At 40.8% G+C, this 18,208-nt stretch overlaps 1 protein-coding gene across 1 annotated transcript in view; it reads left to right on the forward strand.

Moving 5' to 3' along the window:
* The window catches only part of Kcnh8 (potassium voltage-gated channel subfamily H member 8), a 582,230-nt gene extending 568,944 nt beyond the window's left edge, over positions 1 to 13,286 (forward strand). The window contains exon 16 of the mRNA XM_032900823.1: positions 12,082 to 13,286. Within this exon, the coding sequence (XP_032756714.1) occupies positions 12,082 to 12,762 (681 nt within the window). The 3' untranslated portion in view covers positions 12,763 to 13,286. The remainder of the gene's footprint in view (positions 1 to 12,081) is intronic.
* Positions 13,287 to 18,208: the final 4,922 nt, after the last annotated feature.

Consider the following 18,208-nt stretch of genomic DNA (forward strand, 5'->3'; position numbering starts at 1 on the left):
CATCCATTTGCCTATGAATTTCATGAAGTCAATGTTTTGATACCTGAGTAGTATTCCATTGTGTAGATGTACCACATTTTCTGTATCCATTCCTCTGTTGAAGGGCATCTGGGTTCTTTCCACCTTCTGGCTATTATAAATAAGGCTGCTATGAATATAGTGAAGCATGTGTCCTTGTTGTATGTTTGTGCATCATTTGGGTATATGCCCAGGAGAGGGATAGCTGGGTCCTCAGGTAGTGCAATGTCTAATTTTATGAGTAACCTCCAGACTTATTTCCAGAGTGGTTGTACCAGTTTGCAACCCGACAAACAAACACAAATTTGGAGTGTTCCTTTTTCTCCACATCTTCACCAGCATCTGTTGTCACCTGAGTTTTGATCTTAGCCATTCTGAATGGTATGAGGTGAAGTCTCAGGGTTGTTTTGATTTGCATTTCCCTGATGACTAAGAATGTTGAACATTTCTTTCTTTTTTTTAATTTTTTTATTAAATATATTTCTTTTTAAAAATACTTTGAATTTTTATTTATTTATTGTCTATATATGATGAGGACACTGTCTCTGTCTTCAGACACACCAGAAGAGGGCATCAGATCTCATTAAAGATGGTTCTGAGCTACTATGTGGTTGCTGGGAATTGAACTCAGGACCTCTGGAAAAGCAGTCAGTGCTCTTAACTGCTGAGCCATCTCTCCAGCCCCCAAATACATTTCTTTACTTACATTTCAAATGGTATTCCCTTTCCAGATTTCCTGTCCATAAGCCCGCATCCCCACCCGCTCCCCTACATGGGTGTTCCCCCCTCCACCTCTCTTACCACCCCCTCCCCGACATTCCCCTGCACTAGGGGTCCAACCTTGGCAAGACCAAGGTTTTCCCCTTTCACTGGTGCCCCAACAAGGCTATTCTCTGCTACATATGCAGTTGGAGCCCTGGGTCAGTCCATGTATAGTCTTTCGGTAGTGGTTTAGTCCCTGGGAGCTCTGGTTGGTTGGCACTGTTGTTCTTATGGGGTTGCAAGCCCCTTCAGCTCTTTCAATCCTTCGTCTAATCCCCCTAAATGGGGTCCTGTTCTCAGTTCAGTGATTTGCTGCTAGCACTGACCACTGTATTGAACATGCTCCGGATGTGTCTCTCAGGAGAGATCTATATCCAGTCCCTTTCAGCATGCACTTTTTAGCTTCATCAATCTTATCTAGTTTTGGTGGCTGTATATATATGGGCCACATGTAGGGCAGGTTCTGAATGGCCATTCTTTCATTCACTGCTCTAAACTTTGCTTCCATATCTCCTCCTATGGATTTTTTTTCCCCTTTCAAGAAGGAGTGGGAACATCCGCATTTTTGTCATCCTTCTTCTTGAGCTTTCTGGGGTCTGTGGATTGTATCTTGGGTAATTCGAGCTTTTGGACTAATATCCACTTATCAATGAGCGCATACCAAGTGTGTTTTTCTGTGATTGGGTTTCCTCACTCAGGATGATATTTTCTAGTTCATTCCATTTGCCTATGAATTTCATGAAGTCATTGTTTTTGATAACTGATTAGTACTCCATTGTGTAGATGAACCACATTTTTTTAATCCATTCCTCTGTTGAAGGGCATCTGGGTTCTTTCCAGCTTCTGACTATTATAAATGAGGCTGCTTTGAACATAGAGGAGCATATGTCTTTGTTGTATGTTGGAGCATCTTTTGGGTATATGCCCAGGAGAGGTATAGCTGGGTCCTCAGGTAGTGGAATGTCCAATTTTCTGGGGAACCTCCAGACTGATTTCCAGAGTGGCTGTACCAGTCTGCAATTCCACCAACAATGGAGGAGTGTTCCTCTTTCTTCATGTCCTTGCCAGCATCTGCTGTCGCCTGAGTTTTTGATCTTAGTCATTCTGACTGGGATGAGGTGGAATCTCAGGGTTGTTTTGATTTGCATTCCCTGATGACTAAAGATATTGAACATTTCTTTAGGTGCTTTTTAGCCATTCCATAAGCTGAGAATGTTTCGTTTAACTCCATACCCCATTTTTAATGGGGTTATTTGGAGTCTAACTTTTTGAGTTCTTAATTTTGGTGGGGATTGCACTGAATCTGTAGATTGTGTTTGGCAAAATGGCCATTTTTACTAAATTAATCCTGCCAATCCATGAACATGGGAGATCTTTCCATCTTCTAAGATCTTCCTCAATTTCTTTCTTCAGAGATTTGAAGATATTTCACTTGCTTGGTTAAAGTCACACCAAGATAGTTTATATTATTTTGGACTATTGTGAAGGGTGTCATTTCCTTAATTTCTTCCTCATCCTGTTTATCCTTTGAGTAGAGGAAGGCTAATGAACATTTCTTTAGGTACTTCTCAGTCATTCAATATTACTCAGCTGAGAATTATTTGTTTAGCTCTGAACCCCATTTTTTTTTAATAGGGTTATTTGGCTCTCTGGAGTCTAACTTCTTGAGTTCTTTGTATATTTTGGATATAAGCCCTCCATCAGTTGTAGGATTGGTAAAGATCTTTTCCCAATCTGTTGGTTGCCGTTTTGTCCTAACCACAGTGTCCTTTGCCTTACAGAAGCTTTGCAGTTTTATGAGATCCCATTTGTCAATGCTTGATCTTAGAGCATAAGCCCTTAGTGTTTTGTTAAGGAAATTTTCCCCAGTGCCCATGTGTTCGAGGCTCTTTTCTTCTATTAATTTGAGTGTATCTGGTTTTATGTGAAGGTTCTTGATCCAGTTGGACTTAATCTTTGTACAGGGTGATAAGCATGGATTGATCTGCATTCTTCTACATGCTGACCTCCAGTTGAAAAAGCACCATTTGTTGAAAATGCTATCTTTTTTCCACTGGATGGTTTTAGCTCCTTTGTCAAAGATCAAGTGACTATAGGTGTGTGGGTTCATTTCTGGGTCTTCAATTCTATTCCTTTCATCTACCTGGCTGTCTCAATACTAATACCATCCAGTTTTTATCACTATTGCTCTGTAATGCAGCTTGAGGTCAGGCATGGTGATTCCCCCAGAAGTTCTTTTATGGTTGAGGTTAGTTTTCACTATCCTGGGTTTTTGTTTGTTTGTTTGTTTGTTTGTTTGTTGTTGTTGTTATTCCAAATGAATTTGTAAATTGCTCTTTCTAACTCTATGAAGAAGGGTTCTAATTTTGATGGGGATTGTATTGAATCTGTAGGTTCCTTTTTGCAAAATGGCTATTTTTACTGTATTAATCCTACCAATTATTGGTCTTTTTCTTAACTAAATTTTGATTCAGCTACTGTCCTTGAGAAAGGAAGCTTGTCTCTTTTAAGTGTGGGTGGACACTTGTCCAAGTCAGGTTGTAGAACTGATCACTGTATGATTTTCTTTTGACAATGTAATCCAGCAGTCTATGGAAACAGAGATCCATTTTCAAAACAAAGGATCCTTACAGTGTGACACATGTGTTATTGTTCTACTAAGAAACATTCATAAATATGCATTGACGGAAGAAGGCTAAGATAAAATTATGAGTGGCTTAATCACCTTCTAAATATTAGATTTTCCTTATAATAAAATATCCGATTTCCTCACAATTGTAGCTTAAACAAAACAAGACACAAACAACTTTACCCTTTACACCTAATTTCATTTATATAGCCTTGACCCTGTGTGAAGTACATTAAAAGCCACTAAGAAGTGGCTTCAGAATGTGCAGCTACCCCTTAAAGCCTACTACATCTACTGGTATGTTTTTCCTACACCTCCCACAAAGCCATGTCATTGACATAGGGACAAAATCCAAACAAATCAAAGCCTAATGTTGGATTTTGTGTATCCTACTTTCCACATCAGTTGATTGTTTTCCTCTTACTTTATACTTTCTTCAGTTACTGTCTAGCAGGAAACACACAGGTAGTAAATGTGGAATCAACTGCCTGACTCTGCAATTTATTGCTGAAATGCCAGACAACAGTATGACCAAGACTGAGATGCATTCTACAGGTACCAGGTGCACTGTGGGAGCGTTCATGAATCCTAGTTCTGATATCTGCTCAAAGATTTAACATATAGGGTCTAGAGCAATGTCAGTGGTTAAGAGCACTTATACTCTTCCAAAGGACCTGAATTGTTGAACTCAGTTCCCAGCACCCATGTCAGGCAGCTTATAGCCTTCTGTAACTGTACTTCCAGGGAGCCATCTTCTACCTTCTTCAGATACATGCATGTGTACTCGTGCACACACACACATGTACACACACATATATGCATGCACACATAAAAATGCAATATAATAAATTAAATATTTATGCATAATTCATACATATGGAATTGTTCCATGTTGTATACATTTCATAATTTTCATAATAAACTACTGAAATACATTTAAAAAGTCAGAGAAGATATAACATCGATATTAACCCACATTCCCAGCACACGTGAGGGAATTTTAGAGATGTAGGGCAGCCACCAATATTGGCTTTAGATGCTGTGCCCATGCTTTATAGTACAGTAAAGCTGTGACTCTAAGAAAAGTCTTTGACAATAACGATGAAAAGACACTTCAGGGGCCGTGGATGGTGAGAGTCACACACTCCATTTCTGAAGAGGTTTGTGGGTAAATGGTACATGTGCTGTAGTTTCTCAATTCTGGATGACCCAGAAAGACATTATTGCAAAAGGTTTAAAGAAAAACTGCTTCAGTGTAGTGAGCTCAACACAAAAACACTGCTGAAAGGCAAAGCTATCCTAGAGAGAACCACTGCTTAGGTCCATATTCTGTTACTTCAACAAGGAGTTTGTCTTTTCTAATCTCATCCTGTTCTTCCATTAGAGGGTAATAAAATCTGCAATACAAGTCCACATGTGAACTTAAGACTATATGGAAAATGTAAACACCATCTGTGAAGTATAGCCGCTTCTTTAATGTATGAGAACTAGATACTGGTTCCATACAGAGGCGGATGCTCACAGCTAATCATTGGACTGAGCACAGGGACCCCAATGGAGGAGTTAAAAAAAGGACTGAAGGAGCTGAAGGAGTTTACACACCTCTAGGAAGAACAGCAATATCAACCAACTAGACTCCCCCAGAGCTCGCAGGAACTAAACCACCAACCAAAGAGTACACATGGAGGGACCCATGGCTCCAGCTGCATATGTACCAGAGGATGGCATTGTCTGGCATTATTAGGAGGAGAGGCCCGTGGTCCTGTGAGGGCTCCATTCCCCAGTGTAGGGGAATGCCAGGGTAGTGAGGTGGCAGTATGGGTGAGTGGGAGGAGGAGGACCCTCATAAAAGCAGGGGGAAGGGGATAGGATATAGGGATTCCTGAGGGGAAACTGGGAAAGGAGATAACATTTGAAATGTAAATAAACAAAATACCCAATAAAAAAAGAACTCCCTGAAAGCTTTAACTGGTTTTTAGTCATTTATCTATCTTCTTGATAGAACTGACCCTTTCCATCTTTTTCCCATTTTCAATTAGGTTGTCCTTTTGTCGTTGGTTCCTAAGAATTTTTTATATATTATAGAACCAAGTCCCTTATGAAACACATGATTTTCACTTTTCTCTTCTCATTTTGTAGATCAAACTTGACTTTCTTGATGGTGTTCCTTAAAGCATATGAGAATTAAATTTAGAGACAAGATTGATATGATGAAGACGCACTGTACACTTGTATGAAAATTTCAAATAATAAAAAGATCATTAAGAAAGCATGCTGTCCCCTTTGTAGAAATAGATGTTTCTAAAGTTGGCATCAAGCCTTAGACTGTCAAAGTCATCAGGAGAGAGAAAGCCAAAGATGGAGGGCACTTATCTTTCCACTTTGGAACTTATTACCAAGCAAAGTAAAAAGACAGCGAAGAGCTGGGACACAGATAGACATAGTTAGCAGAATACAATTTAGAGTCCAGAAATAGCCATGGTGGTTCCCACTTGCAGTCCTCTGGGGTGGGGGAGCTAAGGCAAAGCATTACATGTTTAGAGCTCTGCTGAGTTATCTAGCCAGACCCTAACTGAAACTCTAAGCTCAGAAGTTCACTACAATGGTTAATCTTAACCATCCAGTCATTTGTTTGGGACATTTTGTAAAGCAACAAACGCAGGGGTAAAATGATGTCAATCATCTTTATCGTCTTGTCTACTTGTGGAGTTTGGTTGAACTTATCTAAATCTCATGACAAACATACAAAATGACAAAGAATTTGGGAAAAGATCATTTAATTACCCGAATCAGAGCCTGTAAAAGGGGGGTTGAGCTGGGCAGAGACTTTTGATGCAATTAGTACCTCTGCATTTAAGAAAATTGTTCTAGGGCTGGAGAGATGGCTCAGTGGTTAGAGCACTGACTGCTCTTCCAGAGGTTCTGGGTTCAAATCCCAGCAACCACATGGTGGCTCACAACCGTCTGTAATGAGATCTGATGCCCTCTTCTGGTGGCTGAAGATAGTTACAGTGTACTTATATATAATAAATAAATAGAATCTTTTTTAAAAAAGAAAAGAAAATTGGTCTAACAGGAAAATATACACATTTGGCAAAATCAGAGACAGGTCAAGAACTCTTTGCACTAAGTTTGCACTAAGAAGTTTACGTCACCAGATGCATTTCCATCTGCTCACTAACACATAAAAATGAAAGTCATGTTTTTTTTCCTTTGCCTACCAAGTAAAGTTTCGGAATCCATGGTTTTAGTAGTAGCCAGGACTCGGGAAGACAAAGCATACATAAGGAGAGCGATTTTACAGGAAATAAAAGCATTGTTAAAGAGGTATTTTGACTTGCATTTCTGTTTCCAAAACACATGCCATAAACATACCAAAACAAAACAAAATAAAAAAAATCTGTTTGCACCAAAAGCCACAGTATAGTATATGAAAGTGTCTGCTATTACAGGGGAAAATAGAAATCAGCCCCACAAATGGACTTCTTAAATAATAAATCACATATTTCAAAATCTCCCAGCTTTAAATGTTGGGGGACTGTGGTAATACATTCAGAGCATATGAAATATTCTTACCTACTCAAAGCTTGGTGGTAATTATTTCTGTCCTTACTAGTTTAAATCGGTAGGAAAGATTATTTAAATTTAGTTTTTTAAAACTATTAGAAGCACATGTTAAGAAATTCTCCATGCAGTTTACTCCCAGGCAAACTACTTAACCACCAAAACAAAATTTGGAGTGTATGCTGTGTGGCAGTACTTGTACAGAAGCTTGACCTACTTAAAAAACCAGTAAGGTCCCTGCTCTCCCTGCACTCAGCCCACACAGGTCCTTGTTCAGTTCTGAACAACTCCAACTTGTACATCCTCCTATTGCATCTCGCATCCCTGACACAGAATCCCCACCCTGGTTTCTTAAATAGTAACAGTGTTGACAGTGGGTCGTTTCTCCATGCTGCTGCAGAGGAGGAGTTAGATAGAGAACAGCGATTGCCCTTTCCTCTGGCCTGCCCTCCGGATCAGTATTCTCTGCCATGCAGAAATACTCGAGTAAGCTTAGGTTTTGTATCCACTATCAAATCCAGCCATGTAGGATCCTAACATGAAGCCAATTATCTGAGGACTAAAGTTTTACATCTAAAAGATTATTTAAGCCATCCGTCAAAGCCCTTGGAGCTGGTTAAATACAACAGAAAAGAAGGCGCTCTAGAAATGTAGGCCAATGGTGTCAGAGCATTCTAGGGACTCCTGGAGGTGGCGGAAATAGGGAAGTGAGGTGAGTTACTAGTTTCCTCCAGTCAAGGTCAGAGTGTAGATTACCGCTGCTGACCAGTCTGTTCCGTGGTGTGTGTGGCTGACTAGAAGTGACGTTTGTGAGGAATAGGGGCATTGACTACACACCTGCTGGCATCGGGTGCACTGAGACTTTAATGCAGGATTTTGCACAAAAAGAAGAGAAGGGAGTCTTTCGCTGTGCTGGTGTCTGGAAGAGAGAGGTGAGTCACTTTGGAGCACAGATACTGTTGTCCTCACCACCCTGCTTTTTTGACAGGACTTAGGGCAAGAGGAAATGTTAGGTGTGTGCATTTGGCTATGTAGATGGTGGTGGTGAACTGATTGGGCCAATAGCTTGAATTTTTAGACCGCTGGGTTTTTATTTATAGAGGGAGAAAGAAGAGAGGACAAGGAAAAGGGAGGAAGAGAAAACTGATATACAAGTGGAGAACACATATCAAGTAATGCTCCTTTTATCCATTCTCTCTACCTTGAATCAGAAGTCCAAATCCACATAGCCTCCATGTGTACGAAGTATTCCAAATATCTGATAGGAATGAAGCGGGGCTTGGGAAGACTCTGTAATAGCCAGGGAGAGAAAGGGTGATATTTTCTAATATGAATGGCAAAAACACATAAGGATTTAGGTTGCCGTTGGGATAAGAGGAAAGCTTGCTTTGTTGGGGCAGGATGACTGTCTTGCTTCACTTCGCAATGCTCTGGTGCTAAGTTCTATGTCCAAGACAGAACTTCTGTAACTTGGACAGTCCTAGACAGAAAGCAGCCCCAACAGTTTTCATTGGCAATTCTGTTTAATCTTTTCACCACATGGCAGCTTGAACTCTGCCACCCTCAAAAGTAAACTTTGTTTCTTCTGCTTGATCAAGACTAGTGTCTTCCCTATCTTAGAATAGACTCTGTCGACTAACCCAGCAGGGACCAACGCACTCCACTGAATAAAACCTATTCCCATCAGTGCCACCATTGTCTCCGCCTTCAAGGGATGCTATCTTTCTTTTACCTAAAAGGGATTAATTCTCCCTCAGAATTTTAATAGGGTGCTGGGGCGTGTCCTTAGGAACACAGTAATGGAAATCTTCCGTCACATCATCTGAAAGCTCTATTTTCTTGATGTCTGTGTTGTTTTTAGATCCAGCTAAGACAGTAATTCGCCTTCTGGAAGAGTTAATATATGTTTATATTCCTGGAGCCACTTGAGTCTATGGATTCCCATTCAGAGTTCATGGCCTCAAAGTTGTGCTGATGTACAGTATAAGTTAGATGTCACGAATGTGGCTCTGAAGAAATGGAAAAAAATTTATTTTGAGAGCTAGAATGCATTTATTCAGAATTATGGTGTTTACCCTGTAGCAAATCATGTGTTGTTGTTGTTCGTATAGTTTGCTTTGAAAGGAATTTACTGTTTAATCAGTGTGGAACTGTTTTTCTGAAATTACACTATTTACTTATCTGACATTGAACTGACAGTCTAAATAACTCTTGTTCATGAGGCAATGGTTTATGTTACTGTTTTCTGTAGAGATTCTAAACACATTAGCCAGCATCTCCCAACTCTTTCAGAAACAATGGCTCCTGTCTCATGTGATAACATAGCAAAAAGTAAGGCCCGAATTCTAGACCAAATATGTCTTTCATGAAGTAACTATTCTTACAAACGCTATTTGGGGGCTGAAGTAGCAGTTCAGTAATTAAGAGTGCATATTGCTCTTACAAAGTATAGGTGTTTAGTTCCCAGCATCCATCGCAGGGGGCTCACAACCACTGTAACCCCATTTCCAGGGGATCTGACACCCTCTTCTGGGTTCTGAGAGCAACACATTCATATACATACAGATGCGAACACATTCATATACAACACATTCATATACATACAGATGCGAACACATTCATATACAACACATTCATATACATACAGATGCGAACACACATGCTTGGGTGCACACATACACATGAACTAAAACTAAAACAAATACTGGAGACGGGGAGCTCAGTGCTCTGTTTCACACATGAAACCCTGCCTGTCCTAGTGATATTGGTTAATTAGATCATAAAAATATTGTATTGTTATAAATTTGTTAAAGCTTTCACTGGATATTGTAATTCTCATTATACCTAACATTCAGAGGCAGTCCTCCAATGCTTCATCTTCCTCCAGTCCTGAATGGTCAGAGCATCCCTATTGAAAGCTCAGCTACTCCACCAGTTCTGGTGAGTTTGGTTCAGGAAGGGGCTCTTTGTGCCTACAAGAAGGGTCATTCAGATGCCCTTTCAATCCCCCTACTTGGAGCACAGTTTATTCTGAAATGCTGATAATGGAGATAAGGACTCCATAGACCCTTCAGCCTGTCTGTGGGCAGGAGTCCTGTGACACTGAGTAGACATGGCCCACACATGCAGAATTGGAGAAACACTCATCCTTCCACTCCATCATGAGATAGAGAGGCATGTTCTGCTTCCAGCAGCTGAAGATCTACTAAAAATAAATCAGACGAGCATCAGTTTGGCTCCCTACAGTTCCACACCAGCACAGAGTTCTCGTCTTGCAATTTCAGCCTACATGTTGACAGTTGGTAACCTGAATCACATAATGACTTCCTTCTAGACTGTTCTAAATGCCTAAGTTTAAGCTGTGCCCACCTCCTGATGGGGCTGCAAGGAAGAATTAGCTTCAGGATGCTCTCACAGGAAGTAGACTGCAAGAATTAGGAATGTGTAGACAATGAAAGTAAAGCTGTCTAAGGAGACAAAAAAGACTAACTCAGGAAGAGTGGAGGACTTAAAGGGTATATTCATCATAGAGTATACACTTGTACAAAAACTAGATATATAGGCATTTTAAAATGTGTTTATCCATAAAGAAGCCCACCTAAACAGCAGTGTCTGGGTTGGTGATGGATATTGAAACTGTCCTGTTTGGCGCCTGGGACTGTTTATCCAAGTCTTCAACAGCTTCTTTTGGAACATTTGTGGGTTGGGAGAGTAAAATGAGATCACAGCAACAATATCATTAGATAAATGAATTTTAATTAAATTTTAAATTTAATTAATTAATTAATCAAAAATTTAATAAGATTTCATTAAAATAGAGATGGCTAATCACTGCAACATTGTTTTAGTGTTAAGTAATCCAAAGAATGGAAATTTGTATGTATTCTGTTTGAGGAGATGCAATCTTTCTTGTGCTGAGGAACAAACACTTCAGAAAATACCGACGGGAGTTACATTCAATCTTCTAATGGACTCTCTTGAGTTTTGCTGTTTGTTTATTTGTTTGCTGTTGTTTTGATCCAGATCTAATGTTAGGAAAACAACTTTGTCCGTGGATTTTATTGTTGTTTTAAATGGATACATTCTATGGTTTGTGTGTTTATGGACTGTGTCTCCTTTGAGAATCTGATAAAGTTGATAAAGTGCGAGTGAGTTGCTTCTAAAATGAGTGGAGCAGACACAGAACTATCTGGCTATAACTCAAGGTCCTCCTGGTTACCTGGTAGACCACACGACACTCAGGTACTCATAGTCCTTGCTCTAATTAACCTTATCACAGATCTCTTTACCTCATTTTGTAGCTTCCCATTTCTCCCAAGAACTCTCTTTTTAGAAAATTTAGTGAGTGTTCTCATCACACTCTTTTTCTTTTCTTTTTTTATTGGATATATTTTAATTTACATTTCAGATGTTATTCCCTTTCCCGGTTTCCCTGGACATAAGACCCCTATGCCCTCCTCCTCCTCTTCTTCAATAAGAGTGTTCCCCTCCCCAACCACTTCCCCTTCCCCCTGACATTCCCCTATATTGGGGGGGGGGGTCCATCCTTGGCAGGACCAAGGACTTCTCCTTCCATTGGTGCTATCCTCTGCTACATATGCAGCTGGAGCCATTCTCCACACTCTTTTTCATTAAGGTCCTGCCCCTGTCTAGACCTGTAGTCACAAACCCTAAGCTAGACAATGTTAAGCCACAGAGCTGCTATTTAATCAACGCACAAAACAGGGAATCAGTGTGCCAGGTACTTTTGACATGATATCTGCCCCTCCAAGTACTTGGTGACATCTGTGTACCAGTCTACATCCCATCCACTCTCAGGAGGTGGAAACTGCCATAGGTGTCAAAGGCCATCGAGTCTTCCTTATTCTTTACAGTGATACCCCAGTCATTGCTGAACACCTCACCATCTTTTCCAGCATAGGTATGGCTTTTGATCAAGATATAAATCTATCTAGATGCCCAACCTACTCACTCACCTTGAGTATGGCTAGCTCTGAGTTGGGGCACCCCTTTTATTGATAAATCTCACTTCCTGTCTTCATTGCTCTAAAACCTGTCGACTCTGTGTACCTCTGACCATTGCTGTTGGCTCTTCTCTCTCCACACAGGTCACAACATTGACTCAGGAGGTCTCCCAGCTAGGGAAAGATATGAGAAGCATCATGCAACTTCTGGAAAACATCTTGTCACCTCAGCAGCCATCACAATTTTGTTCTCTGCATCCCACTTCAATCTGTCCTTCCAGAGAAAGTTTCCAGACTAGGGTGAGCTGGAGTGCTCACCAGCCTTGCCTACACTTGCAGGCAAATGGAGCACATCTTTACCATGGCAATGTCACCTCTGACATCTGGAGTGTCGACCCCTCCTTGGTGGGCAGCAACCCTCAACGAACTGAAGCTCATGAGCAAAGTCCAGTAGATAGTGAACTGCATCGTTCTCCAAACCTGGCTTATTCCCCCTCTCACTGCCAGGTTATCCAAGAAGGCCACTTGCAGTTCCTAAGGTGCATCTCCCCTCATTCAGATACCACACTGACACCTTTGCAGTCCATCTCAGCCACTCTCTCATCCTCTGTGTGCTCCTCATCAGAAACATCCTTGCACCTCGTTCTCCCAAGTAGGTCAGAGGAGGGCAGCAGCACTCATGGACCTGTGAGTTCTTTCAGTTTGGAAAACTTACCAGGATCTTGGGACCGAGAAGGAATGATGTCAGCCTCTACAGAACCCTTGGAGAACTTTCCAGTAGAAGTTGTCACAAGCACAGCGGATGTAAAGACAGCAAAGCCATAAACGATAATATCAGCACATAAGGGCAGCTTTCAATGCCAAATCCACTGCTGCATGACAGCTCTAGTTTGCCTTTGTGTCTTCTAGCAGGTGTGGAGCCTGAGCAAAGTTGGGAATTCTGCAGGAAAGAGGGCAAGGGGCCAGTAAAAGGCAGAGCCACCTCTATACTGTAGCAAACAATTTCTAGATCGTAGAAGCATAAAACCTTTTCTGTACAGGTATTAACTTACTGGTCTGATTGGCAGACTTTGGTAACAATCCTATGACCCAGAGGGTCTGAGCAGATAGAAACCCCAGACAAAGAGTTTGGGGATTAGTTTTGTCATAAGTGGATTTTTTTGTGAAGTGCATCAAAGGTTTTTTCCTGAGTGCCTGGTTGTCATTCCTGAACAATATCCATAGCACTGTTGGCCTCGGGAGTGCATGGCTCCCGCTGATCTATTTTCCTTTTTGTGAAGGCAGAGGAACAATTATCACTGCATGTCATCTCCTAGACAATCAGTCAAATAGAGCTGGTGGCCAGTGGTTAGCTAGCCGCACGTTATTTGCCATGTAAATGAAAATGTCTTTATTTATCGAAAAAAGAAGCTATTTTTATATCCTTGGTATGAAATATGTATTTAAACTACTTAAACTATTTATAAAGAAATGAATGTTTTCTTTTCATTTTGGTAAAAAAAAAAGCTTGCTGTTTTAACAAAAAAATACTACTGTTATGTATAGTAAATCAAAAATTATTTATCATTAAGAGGTTGTTTTGAAAGGAATCCCCTTTTATCTGCATGCAATTTGCAAAACATAAAAAAAACTACATGTACCCTCACACTACTGGGATACAAAAGGACAGTGGGGTCATATTTTATCAATGAAAGAAAAACATAGGCTCAGTGCAGGTTTGGCCTGATAATGGGGAGAGCTCTTTATCTTTGCTGACTCAGGCAATGCTATGGACCTCAGAAGCCCATGCAAGAGCACTCCTCCAAGCATTGTACTCTGTGATTTAAGAGCCTAAAATTTGTCCATTATGTGATTACAACCTACACTGAGCCACTTTAGTTTCAACACTATGAATGTGTCCCCCCACCATTCCTCATTTTAGGAGCGATCTTGGATCAATATATATCTCTACGAAAGGCCAAGATGTTTGGACTCCGACTCCCAGGCTGCCCATGGTACCTGTTTAACTTAGGGAAGCATTGAGCCTCTGAGGTTAGAGCTCCTCACAGGGCTGAAGGCTACACTATCGCTGCCATGGATGTGTAGCAAGAGAAAGAAAACTCTCAGAGGTCAGATGACTAGGATGTTCTCAGCTGTTATCCTGAATGTTCCCAACATTTCACACATATCAACATGCAAACTCTCATGCTGTGTTTGGCAATGCTATAAACACCTTAATTTAAGATGCATACTGTGTTTAAGGACATTTAGGTCCTCCTCTTTCCCGATGTCCCTATAAGTTCATATTCTGGAGTTGTTCTGGTTTTATGTCCACCACAAATCAGAACTACATCATTAAAAATATCAAAGCAAGCTGAGGATTGTGGTGTTGTGTTTCCTACACCCCAAATGTATCTGGGACAACAGAACAAAAAAAAAGACTCTTAAAAAATTCAGTGGAGGACGCATTCGTTAAGTGACCTACTCGAAGCCTGCTGCAGAATATCAAACCTTCAGTTTCTCCAGAGGTTTGCAAGAAATTGAGGACACAGCACCAGTTTCGACTTCCTGGGCTTGTGTGCATCCCCCCTTCCTTCTCCCTAGCTCTCTCATCTTTTAAGTGCTACTCAAAGAGAGGCCACTGATAGTCTTGATTCATGGAGATCAAGACTATGGAGATCCAAATGGCAAACCAGGAGGACTGATACTAAGGCAAAATATAGACACTGACATTCTGTTCAATTCTGAAGGTGTAATAAGAAATGCTTAGAAATTCCATAGGCTATGCTATCTCATATAACCATCAAACAGGAAGAATAATTAGTCACTATTTCTATTTTTAAAACTAATAACTGGGTGGTTTTTTTAATTCTCCAGATCACATTATTTTAAATTTTAAAACATACACCCAACTCACCACTTAGGATGCTTCCGGTCACACCCATCCCTTGCTGCCTTTTAAAATGTATAAGTAATTAACTTCCCTCTATGCCAATGAATAAATACTTGTTTCTGTTTTTAGCAGGTGTACACATCAGAAGACTATTCTGGCCAGTGAAAGGTTGGAAACACATGGCAATTTTCTATGCAACACCATCTCTCCACACACACACACACACACACACACACACACACACACACGCATACGCACACTTAATACAGTATAATAATATAGGGAACTGAAATCTTCTATATGTAGTTTTGTTTAAACAAACCAAGGAGATATGTGTTATGTGAGATATTTGTTCAATGTGAGAGGAATTTTCTAAAAATTAAAGCTACTTATAAACATAGCTTATTATTACCTTCAATGCCCAAAGTCCTCTTACAGGTTGGCTATTAGACAGAACAGTACTTTTCTGAATGTTCTGGACTGTCAGCTGTGAGCTGGAGTGCTTTAAGCATTGAACATCTGGCTCCAAGCCAGGGCCTTTGGGTAGAGTCTGAGTAACTTACCACTCGGTGAGCTCCCTGAGTGACTGACATGTAGTAAAAATGAACAAATATTGCTCTAAACTCTAACAAAGTACAAGTTTACAGTTTACTGATATGAATGTAAGTGGACCAGCATCTAAAGTCCATAAAAGAGCCCTGAGTCTGTAGTCGCATTGTGTATAAGCTTGCTTTGACCCAAAGTAAGTCTCCAACTTTAGTTCGAATCGGGTACTTCTCAGAGGACCTTAGGAAGGTAGACATTCGGAACTCTGACTTAAAAAATTAAGGCTGGATGGTCCTTGCTGGGTGACCTCAGGCAGTTCTTCCACACCTCTGAACTTCAGCTTATTCATCTAAAACTTGAGGTTCACAGCATACCTGATTTGCAGAGTTCCAGAGAATTAGTGAAGCAATTTAAGCAGAAGACCTCTGCCTGGAATATTAGGAACACTAAGCAAATGCCAAGCCGTGCCCTGGTCTTCGCCTCTAGGTCCTCTTCCATGTTTATTCCCTTTGCTCTGTCAGTCTCTCCCTCCCCTCACACCACTCATCCAGTCTTTTTTCCTCCGGCTGCCTCCTCCCTGGCTTCTCCTGGCTTTCTTCTTTCTCCTGTAACCTTCCTTCTCTTCTTCCTTTCTCTCTGCCTTCTTCTGTCCTCTCCCACCCTGTTCCCAGTCTCAGGCTAATGTTTAACACATAGTAAAACTGGTGATGTCTTCTCCCCATAGGTCAGAACACAACATTCATACCACATGAGCCCCTCAGAGTGCTGACAACAGTGCTGGCAACAGGGTCAGCATCCACCTTTAATAATGAAACTTAGAATGGAGGCAACAAGGGAAGGAAAAGATCTATCTATTGTTTCCCACCTCCATAGCTCCAAACTATGTGCCTTTGGATTCATGTGAGCTACAGTAATTAAACTATTTTACAGCCTTCTTTACAACTACAAAAGGACTTACAGAATTTACTCACTAACAAGAATGGGCTCCATAAACACACGCCATTGTTTCTGTTTGCCCATTTCCCATTCTCTTAGTAAATTTGCTATTGCTATAGAAATCAAGTATATAGAAAAGTCATACCTACTACCCCAGGCCACCAACAAACCTGTACAAATGAACAAAGTCCTGAAAAGATGCTCAGTGGTGAGTGGTCTTGACCCCTCACAGTGGATGGTATGCTCACTAGTTCACAGAGAAGCCTTCAAAGCTTCCCCTGGAACCCCAGGGAGCCAGTGGGTCCCTCCAGAAGGAAAGAACAAAATGTCACTCCCTGCAGCTAGTGTCTTAGAAGAACTTGTCCCCTGGGTTTCATCTTTCAACAGAGCTCTGAGTAAATAGCTCTTGAAAGATGTTAAGGGAGACCAGCAAGGCAGAGACCCCTACATCCACACCTGTTCTTCCTGGAGATTAAGAAGCTATGCATTCAGGGGAAAAAAAGAGAAAAAAAAGACAGATGAGGAAAATGTACCCTAAAGTGAAATGATTCTACCTTGGCCTGTTTCCTCCTGGATTAGGTTCCTCTCTGTGGAAAGAACCTGGGACTAAGGGATTTTGATGCAAAAGTTGACTAAGTCTCTAGTGTTTCTCTCTCTCTCTCTCTGTCTGTCTGTCTCTCTCTCTCTGTCTTTCTCTCTCTTTTCAGTTGTCTTAAAAAGATAAAGCATACGTGTGATGTATGTGAGCACAATAAAGAATAAATTGGAGGGAATGAGACTTAAAAGTGTGAACAAAATTAATTGCAAGAAGCTATTTTTACTTGGGCATTCCCTTGGAGTGAAAAGTGCCATATCCCCTTGAACTCAAGTGATAGCTTATCTTTTCATTGTCATTTTTTGTCCCAGAAGAGAATTATTTCAGAACTCAATAGGCAGGTCATGGCTGCACAGTGCTAAGGTATGCATAGCCGGCTGCCCTGCTCAGAGAACTGCCTATGGTCACAGCAGTCACATGGCCACTGCTACAGATGTCTATGGGATCCCTTGCTAATAATTGCAGTGAAGCTCAGGAGTACTTTAGGAAATCTGTTCCTGAATGTTGCCTTAATAACCTGTTGGCCAAAATAAGTAAAGATATCTCTTCCTACTATATAGTCTATGGAATCAAATCATACAGTAGCCTTTGACTTCTGATACCCAAGAGGAAGTTAAGCGCTGGACATAAACTACCCACTCCATCTTAGAGAGGAGATGGTGACTGGGGGAGGAGTTAGACAGGAAGAGTTTGTGCATGGTCATAAAATGCTCATCAGTTTCCTACCAGGAACTCATCATTTCTGTTTGAATTATTTCTCATTTTTAAACCATGCTGGAAAGTGGACATGTTCTACAATTAGAACTGGCTTCCAACACACCATTCTCCCTTATTTCTACAGTGGAGCCCAGCTACATATGTATGAAGGTTGTGTCCTAAGATTGCTTATAGGCTGAGTTCGAGAGAAGGATGGTTATTGACTCTAGCATAGAATCACAACTGTAGGTCTTGTGACATTAAGTCTTCAAGCTTTCAGGCAGTAGCTCCAAGACTTCACTCATGTTTGGGTCAATCAGTTGTTTTACTCAGACATCAGAGTTTTAGGTTTCAATGCAGAACTTGGCCACATATTAGCCATAATAGCAATACCATGGTATTTTGACCACACTCACAGAAAATAACCTTGGATCTGAATCCAGAGACAGTTCCCTGACAGTATATCATATAGAAAAAAATCCCCTGTCATCAGAAATTGTTTCTTATTTTAATGTCTTATTATTTCTTACATTAAGTCCCTGCCATGACAATCCTTTCCAGAGTGTAGTGATGAACCTTGGTTGTCAACCTGACACACCTGGAAAGAGGGAACCTCTGGGAAGGGA

The sequence above is a fragment of the Rattus rattus genome, chromosome 4 (assembly GCF_011064425.1).
Source record: "Rattus rattus isolate New Zealand chromosome 4, Rrattus_CSIRO_v1, whole genome shotgun sequence".
Taxonomy (NCBI): domain Eukaryota; kingdom Metazoa; phylum Chordata; class Mammalia; order Rodentia; family Muridae; genus Rattus; species Rattus rattus.